General features: G+C 35.8%; 1 protein-coding gene across 1 annotated transcript; it reads right to left on the bottom strand.

Moving 5' to 3' along the window:
* Window positions 1–357: 357 nt before the first annotated feature.
* Window positions 358–8,703, bottom strand: LOC102598884 (mitochondrial carrier protein MTM1). Its single transcript, XM_006339612.2, has 10 exons — window positions 8,280–8,703; window positions 7,828–7,902; window positions 7,465–7,590; window positions 6,832–6,891; window positions 6,520–6,690; window positions 5,026–5,125; window positions 4,413–4,507; window positions 4,178–4,327; window positions 1,855–1,913; window positions 358–947 (listed from the first exon to the last, which is right to left on the bottom strand). Exons 1-10 carry the CDS (start codon window positions 8,508–8,510, stop codon window positions 794–796), a joined length of 1,221 nt encoding a protein of 406 aa, XP_006339674.1. The 5' UTR covers window positions 8,511–8,703; the 3' UTR covers window positions 358–793.
* Window positions 8,704–9,326: the final 623 nt, after the last annotated feature.

Here is a 9,326-nt window from a genome sequence, read left to right as displayed (position 1 = left end):
AATTGTTCTTTTGAGATATAAACGAAATGCATCATAACACACTAATTAATACAACTAAAAGAACATATGAACTCAAGAGAAATGGAAGTGAGAAGAAAATGAGAAGCCACTTAAGAGTAGCAATCTATTGCTTTTTCCTGAGAGAATCCTTTGGAAACGGTGTTTCTACCTTCATGAAGGTAAGGATAAGGATTGCGTACACTCTATCCTCCCTACAGTGGGATGAAATTTCACCGGGTATGTTTGTCGCACGTCTCATTTTGTGCACTAGTGTAACGCATCTCCTTGAGTTTTTGCAAGCAACCCCAAGTACATTCTCCCTCCAGGAAGTTTCCTACGACTGATTTTATATCCTACTTCCACTCAACACATATTCCTAGTTTATTGTGTTTACTGTCTCAAGTTTCTGAAATACACAAAGTACAGTACAGTTGCTTTTTTTTTTTGACAAAGGTAACAGAGTACAGTTGCTTTTTTCTTTTTGTGAATTTGTATGTACGACAATAGTTCCTGTAGGACAATGGTTTTGAATTTACAAAGGCATAACTGGCTGCCTATTTATTAATCAGACATATCACTAGAGAAACTTCTCCACTAGCTTGATTAGCCTTCAAGCCTCACTGGCAAAATTGGCCAAGAAGGAAGTACCCTGTGATGAGCCAAATTGCTGCAACTATCGGGTCTTCAGGAGATTACATTTCATCAAATATCATCCGTTAGATCTTCAGCTTCTTATTGGTAGAAGTTATGCTAGTATCACTAGCCTCATTGGTTTGGAAGATAGATCACAATGCTATAGATCAGCATCTTCGCTCTGCTGATGCATATGCCTATGGCTCAAACAATATTTTACCACCTCGTAGAAGGAAACAACGATCCCAACTGAAGGTCCAGCTCGGGCAACTCGAGGGCCAACTCCAGCGAAGAACCCCTTAAATCCCCCATCCCTGGTTCATGAGAACAATAATTAGCACAGGACACAGCACCAAAGAACTATAAGAAAATGGTCTACAAACTTTTTAAACACTTAGTTTGAACAAATAGCAAGATGCTGATTTCAGGGAGACACAATGGTATTCCAAGGTTCATCTTGTACTTTAGACTTTGCTAGAAATGGCCAAGCATGAAAGGAGTTCGAGAATCAGTTTACTTTCTATAAGGGCTAAAATCACTTATTTTGGCTTTTTTTATCAAATGGAACAAATGTGTGTATCTGCGCTATGCATTATTTTTACTCATTTAGAACCTATTAAGCACCCAGATAAAATAGAATTATTTTCTCAGCAGCATGAATGAATCACTGTCTTACAATAAAAGAATAAATCGAGACAGACAAGATGACGAAATAGATATTCCAGAACATCCAGTCGATCAATTGGATTGATCATTCTCAAATGGAAAGCAAGGAAGACAAGGAGCTACTTCGTCTCCGCTGGATCTGTTTCTGGGAGTAAATGGCGAAGTGTTTTATCGGTAAAGTCATCACTTAACGGGACCTCATACACTTCCAGCGAAATCATCTCTTAGGAATCGAGGCTCCTACAAATGTTCCATCCTCAATTTTCTTCCCCTCATACCCCTTCCAAAAAGAATACATCATCCATACATCTATCTTATCGTACTTAATTGGAAGAAAAAAAAAACTTATCCAATCGGCAATTGGCACACTAAAGAAAAGGATTAGTTTGTGAAAACCAAAATAAATCAATCAACTTATGAGAGCTCATCATTGCTCCTACTGTATATCTTTACTCAACTAGATCAAAACAAATTGCAGTATCTGAAAAAGATAGGGGGCAGGAAGGGGAGACGGGGTTGCAGCCGAAAATTAAGAAATAAAATGAAGTCAAATACCTCCATATCTCAACCAATGTTTGTCTTGTGGTCATCTTCAGTGCTCGTTCAGGATCATTCTGACATGACAAATGAAAATTTCACTAAAACAACAACAAAAAAGAGGGAAATAATAATAACTAGTGTTTCCAAAGCAAGAAAGTTCATGGGGCTTGAAGTGAAAAAAATGAGAAGTAAAGTCATTCTAGAGAATTGACGTTCCAAATCATAATGCAAAACTACTTAATGGAGGATTCACCGCAAAATACTAACTTGACTCATGATTGTCGAGATTATAGTCTACTTCTCCACATCCACCATGCTTCTTTAAGTTAATAAAAATAACAGACAATCAGGTTCTCGAAAGTTGTAGCCTTGTCCCATGTCCAATTCCAGTGGAAACTCTTACAGCTTGTTTGGATTGTGGTTAAATATTGTTTTATAATGCATCGTATTATATAGTACTATATTGGTTTGATGAATACAATGTTTGGATAGATTATATCGTTTTCCATCATCACATAATGACATGCATCACAGTAATCTCAAGGATAAACCTAAAGAAAAGTAGGATACGGGGTAGAGTTTATAATAAAAAAGATAGGGTAAAAATAAAATAGAATTATTAAATAATAAGCAAAGACAAAATGAGGAAAAGAAATAAGGTTACAACGCGATCACACCAAATCAATTGTTACATTCGTCATTATGTAACAATGAATTTAACGATACCAAACAAATAAATTTTAAGTACCAATCAAAATAACAATTGAATTATACAATACAATACAATACAATACAATAGGTAACAACCATCCAAATAAGCTGTAAGCTAATACGTCCACATCAAACTCATCAAACAGACTGCCATATCAACAAACAACGGAAACAAAAGGTTGGGAGTAACTAGAAATCTGGGTTGAGAAGTTAAAAGCATATCAGCACCCACCAGGACACAGAAATATCTTTTCAGTAAAATGAGTGTTGACAAACTCATTCGCCACGAAAATTTGATGTTCTTAACTTACAGAAATACCTTTTCATTTTGCTCATTCTTACTTTTCCTTGAACAGAATGATGGAATCGCAAGTCATCCCCTACTGGGAAGCATTAGAATACTGAATTATCTAGAATTATGTGACAGAATAAATGGTAGATCAAAAAGAAATGCATATTTGGGGAGAGATTGTGAACTCAACAAGTAATTCTGCGAGTTGAACCAAAGAGCTCATGATTTGGTGCCTGGAAACAAATCATCTACTTCCAAATTTAACATTAGAAGAGTTCTTTGTAGTTAACTCTTATTGTAAGTTATTAGTTGTTGATCCTCAGAGTACTAACTCATGGCCTTGAAGGAACATATGGAGATAAAAGTCACCATTGACAGTGGCTTGCTTTGTGTGGCTAGTTGCCATAAAAGCATGTTGACACAGGACAGAGGTTTGCAGCTCTGTAATAGGTTCCATCTTTGTGGGACAAATTCAGAAACCATCAACCATTGTTTTTGCACTGCCCTATTGTTTTACAACTATGGAACTTATTTCCGAATAAGCTCGGATAACAATGGACAATGTCTGAAGAAACATTTGATTTGATGAGAAGTTGGTATAGAAGGGAGTTGTCAAAAGAACAACAAATGGACGATGGTGGAGAACTATCCAAGCTACTATTTGAAAAGAGAGAAATGCAAGATGCTTTAAAGATACAGCTAGCTCTATTGAGAAGATAAAGAACAACTGTATACTTTTGTTTTCTTTTTGGTGTAAAGAGGATCTGATTAATGATGCAGACACTCGGTTAGACATATTTGACTCCATGCTGATTTGATGTGAAGCTGGATCTTTTTGTAAATATTCAAGCACAATTTGTGCTGCGTTTATAGCACTTACATTTTTCTCGAAGAAGAGTTCTTTGTATTTAACTGCACTGAGCAAACAGAAGTTCTTTGTATTTGATATAGTTCCCTACTAGAGGTTTCATCAATGTAAACCAATGCCTAAGGCAAAAAGTACTACATGATCATTTTCACTTCAAAAACATGTTTGATCCAACCCAAAACTTATCAACTGATTGAGGTTAAGCGTAATATCCGCTCAGCAGTTATTGGATCCAGGAAAGCAAGAATTATACACTCACACTCCACAGCCAAACTAGAAGAAATTTATTTAGGTGTGTGCACTATCAAGCAGAAATTTCTCAATATTCTGTACTTGACATCAGTATATTACTAAGAGGTCCAACTACTCATGTGATCCAAGAAAACTTTCACAATGGATAATCACTTTTTATGTTAGTTGTTTCTTGTAGGAATTGTTTAGGTGAATAAAAATGGGAGAAGACCAACCTCTATTTGTCTCCTAGTTCTTGCAACATCTAAGGGACATGTAGCAGAAGCTGAAAGAATTCCTGCAACAAATCCAGCAGAGAAGTTTGCACCAAAGACAGTCGTCGCACTTGCTTCATCTCCCGCCATGCCTAGTAGCTTCCTCCTAACCTTCACAAAAGTAGCGAGAGTTCTATTAAATTAAACAGAGTGTGGGTGCAGGAATAGGGCGAAGTTATGGGCTATAAGCACTTACTGGCTCAAGAGTAGACCAGCAAATTGCAGAGAAAGGAACATCACGAGCTAGTTGTGCCCCCAGACCGGTCCAGAGGAGGCGGTAGGTTTGCATTGCTAGTTGGTGGGAAAGTAATAAACCACAATATGTTAGCATAGCATTAAAATCAAAAGGCACAAGATCTGGAGCAGTAAAACTTCCATAATGGATTACTCAAAGAAATTGAATGTCCAATGTCATATGTTGTTAGTAACACTTTTAGCAGATTCATTCTGTGTCTCTAGCAAGTAATACTAGAGAACAGTTAGTTAATTATGATGGGATTTAACCTGTATTTCCTTTGCCAGAAGTAAGCTAATTTGGAAGGATCTAGTATTTCTAAGCAAAAATCAAACAAGGATAAGATAACTCGGAGAAAACTTCCTCACTGAAGCATTATTGGTATGTTGAATTTCCCCATAAATTACAAAGAAATGAGGTCTTTTAAATAATGATTTTACAAGGAAATCCTGCACTTCAATGGGAATATCAAGGAAGAGCCCAAAGCTCCACCTTGTGTCTGAAAGAACATAAGACAGCAGTACAACATAACTATGTGCAGCCAACTAAAGTAAGGTTGATGAAGAAGTATTACAATTTTGATAGTTGTTTAAACTATTGACTGGAGAAACGACCCCAACTAACGTCTTCCACACTCCTGGGGGCTTCACACCATTTTTTGTGTCTTTGAAGGCCTATCACAAATGGAAGTCATAGGAAGAAGTAAAATTTAGCAAAAAAGTAAGACAGATATTGTCCGAAACATAGATAACATCATAACATGATAAACCCAAACACCTAACGAGGTGGTGCTGATCTCTCTGAAAAGTAAATTAACAATATCTAGTAAATTCCAAGCACCCTGGATATAATAATGATAAAGACAAACATCAATAACAAGAAACTTAACATTTTAAACTACCAATGTGACAACCCTTTAAAGAACAGCCCTTAACTGTCCCAACAGTGGAACTGGAACAAGATTTCCATCTTCACCTTTTAGCTTTAACCATACCTAGCCACTAATTCACAACACCGAGAGCTAAGAAACATCTAGAAAGAATTTAAACCGTGGTTTGAGCTTGGGACTTCCATGTTGGAGGTCTCAAGTTCGAAACCCGTTGCCAGCGAAAGCAAGGGGTTTGCCTTCTGGGTCGAGCTCGTCGCACCAGGCTTGCCTAGTGCGGGTTACCTCTCCTATGTGGTTTGCGAGCTATTGCATAGGAGCGGGGGTTTTACCCTGTGCGCACCCAAAGGGTAGCGGCTATGGGTTTCCCTTGTCATCAAAAAAAAAGAATTTAAACCGTTATACAGGAAAACATTTTTAAAAAAACTGGAAAAAGGTTGAATTATCTCCTGGGGCATATAGACGCATGCCCAAAATATGTGATGTACTTTGATCTGATGAATGTGAATTCAAATATTTACATATCTGGAAAATGTAGAATTTACATATTCATCTATAGTTCTACCGACGAGATCAACTGTAATACTCAAACATCTCCTAGCAACAAGAAATTCCTTTAGCAGTACTAAGCAATGGTGTAATGTCGATCTGCATCAAGAAGATAATCAGATTTACCTGCATACGTGTTCTTGCAAGCTCAACTGGATAGCAAGTGATGCAAGCATGGAATTTTCTCCTATGCTATAAATTCCTGTATTTTATATTTTCTAGAAGATATGAGTAGGTTTATTTACACTTGGACTTTCATTATAATTGCGTAATAGCCTATTCTCTTATACCCTCTACGCACCCAAAGGGTAGCGGCTATGGGTTTCCCTTGTCATCAAAAAAAAAGAATTTAAACCGTTATACAGGAAAACATTTTTAAAAAAACTGGAAAAAGGTTGAATTATCTCCTGGGGCATATAGACGCATGCCCAAAATATGTGATGTACTTTGATCTGATGAATGTGAATTCAAATATTTACATATCTGGAAAATGTAGAATTTACATATTCATCTATAGTTCTACCGACGAGATCAACTGTAATACTCAAACATCTCCTAGCAACAAGAAATTCCTTTAGCAGTACTAAGCAATGGTGTAATGTCGATCTGCATCAAGAAGATAATCAGATTTACCTGCATACGTGTTCTTGCAAGCTCAACTGGATAGCAAGTGATGCAAGCAATGGAACGTGCTAAGGATCCTGCTACCAAGGGGACATATGGTGTAGCAATTGGTATATTACGTAATGTATACTCTTCCATAGAGTTGCGGAAAATGTCATAAAGAGGCAAATATATCGCCACCTACAAAAGGGAACGAAACACTTAGTAAGAACTATTACGAAACAGAACAGCTGAAAAAGCAATTGCACGTAACTGCATGCTTCAATATTTAATAACCAGATAAAACTGAAAAAACAAACGAATTTCTAAATTGAGACTTACAGAAGGGATTGCCAATGTTAGACTTGCATTAGTGCCTCTCCACAGTCTGGTAAATCCTTCCTGTACAAGTTACCTGGGTTAAATAGATGACACAGTTGACTTTACTTTCACTGAGCCAATGAAATGCAGAAACTCCCTACTTTGCAGGCTCAATGGTTTTTATTTCTTTTCTTTGTTGATCTGATAATACTGCATAACTTCACAACAACTATGACATTCATATCAGCTTCCAACCTATAACATCAACACTCAACTTTTTTTTGAGAGGGGAGGGGGGAAGAAGGTAGTGACAGACTGACAGTAAACCCTAGCAAGGGTCACTCTATTTACAGAATTACCACCTTTTACATGACCACCACATGTAAAATTCATAGATGTTCATAATGAGAAGAGAGTTGTCTCTCATGCTCAAGAAAAAGGAACTAGAATTTTCTATTTGAAATATTTTTGCAGCCTGACTACAAAAATCATCCTCAAGACTTTCTTACATGACTATTTCATGATGAATGTTCATGTTATAGTATCCATAACATTGAGTGTATTTCAGATAAGACACTCACATTTCCAAAGCAGAAGATCTCAAACTACATTAGAGAGACAGAACTACATTACTTCCCACAGAATGTAACTAACCTGACGTATAACTTTATAAAAGACATCAAGCGTTCCTTTATATCGAAAACACTCTGGAGAACATGTTGGTTCAGCACCAAGAACAGCACGAGTGCCTGAGGAGTTGTACTTCACACCTGTCAGCACCTAAACAAGATAGCAGGGCCAAAATTATATGCTGAATAACTTAACTTGGTCCTTGCAACTTTAGATTGATAATGTAGGTAAAACTGAAAACATCTCGTGCACAAGATCTCGGAGAGAACATGAAACACATATAGCTTCCACAATCAAAACATCATTTTCGCTTCAGGTTTTAACAGGTTGAAGTCGCATGAAAAGTAAGCAAAACGAAAAATTGGTAGTTAAATGTTGGGAACCTACTGTATTAGAATTAAGATGTCCCAAATTACACAGGCTGTCATAAGGTACACCAGCAGCCTGAGCTTGCAACCTTGTCTGCAAAACAGGGAAAAAGATGTCATTAAAATGTAAACACCCTGAAAGAAGTGAAATGACAAGTAATTAAATAATCCTCAAACATTATCAACTCAAGATTAACAATTTTAATCTTCTAAGGTTCTCAATAGATTATCCTCGGCATTAATCCGTGTTTAAGCATTAATTTTAGCAATGTGATCAGTTGAACACATAAATAAATACAAATAGAAATCCTTACAATAAACCAAAATAGTATAGGGGTTTAGTTTAAATGCTTACATACCAAGCAACTAATCAAACACCACTTCTCAATATCCCAATTTGTTAAAAGCAAATTCAAAGAACAATATGGGTTTAATTTATTAAGAATAAATAAATAAAAGGGGGAAAGTAACCTTGGCAACATCAAGAGGGTTGACGAGTATGGCGGAGAGAACAGCAGCACCGGCGGCGGAAATAGCCCTCTCTCCGAAGCCCAAACTGACATCTGTAAAGTTATCGGAATGTGAAGGCGAGTCCCCACCAGAAACGGCAACGTTTTTGTCAAAATCAACGGTGGTTCTTGTTGCAGTAGCTGCCCCAATCCATGAAGACAACCCTTGTTTTGTCGATGATGATCCAACCATCAATTTTCGTTTTTGCGTATTCAAATTAATGCAAATTTCTAGGGTTTTTTTGCGATTCTTCGAGATGGAAAATATGATTTATTATTATTTTTGTAATTAATATTTGCATGGAAAAACTGAATTGAGAAGCAAAATGAATTCGTGGCGTGGACAAAAGGGCGCCAAGCAACAAGAATAGCGGCTGTTTGTACAAACAGAATCTTCCCATTCCAATTATTTGGGGAAAATGTATATTATTAGTTTTATCATATGTTTTTAAGGAAAAAAAAGATTTTGTAATTTTGTGGTATAAATTTATATAAGATCTTATTAATGTATAGATTATGCTAAGTAAAAGGAAACTTAAGTGATAATGTGCAATATTATTTATTAACTATAATATTTTATTAAAAAATAATAAATTTGTATAAATATTGAGTATGAGTAAATTGACAAAATTTCATAATTAACAAATATAATAGATATAATAAGGTTCTATAGCTATAGTTTCAATAATTGTGCTTTATAGCTATAGTTTCGTTTGCTATGGAGGCTACAATCGTATACTTCTGCTCGTTTGTATATTGACAAGCAAAATATACAAATATGGTAAGTATATACAAATTATGTATTTATACATTTAAAAAAATTTCAGAACTTCGTTTGTATATTTCGCTTGTCAATATACAAACAGGGTAATTAATTATGAATTTTTCATAAACCGTATACAAATAGCTAGGGTAAACATATAAAAATTTTGGATTTATACAATCAGAAATTGAATTATATAATTCTAAATTTATACAAATCCAACAAATTATACAAATCATGCTAATA

This window comes from Solanum tuberosum, unplaced genomic scaffold (assembly GCF_000226075.1).
Source record: "Solanum tuberosum cultivar DM 1-3 516 R44 unplaced genomic scaffold, SolTub_3.0 scf00010, whole genome shotgun sequence".
NCBI lineage: Eukaryota > Viridiplantae > Streptophyta > Magnoliopsida > Solanales > Solanaceae > Solanum > Solanum tuberosum.
This window is presented reverse-complemented; position numbering and strand designations above follow the sequence as displayed.

What these genes read in the sequence shown, in the direction of transcription:
- LOC102598884 (XM_006339612.2), bottom strand. Translation starts at nt 8,510, where the DNA reads ATGGTTGGATCATCATCGACAAAACAAGGGTTGTCTTCATGGATTGGG. An exon ending in TTTAAACAACTATCAAAATT is followed by an intron (nt 4,508 to 5,025) that starts GTAATACTTCTT and finishes CCCACCAACTAG; the next exon opens with CAATGCAAACCTACCGCCTC. An exon ending in GAACTAGGAGACAAATAGAG is followed by an intron (nt 1,914 to 4,177) that starts GTTGGTCTTCTC and finishes TTGTCATGTCAG; the next exon opens with AATGATCCTGAACGAGCACT.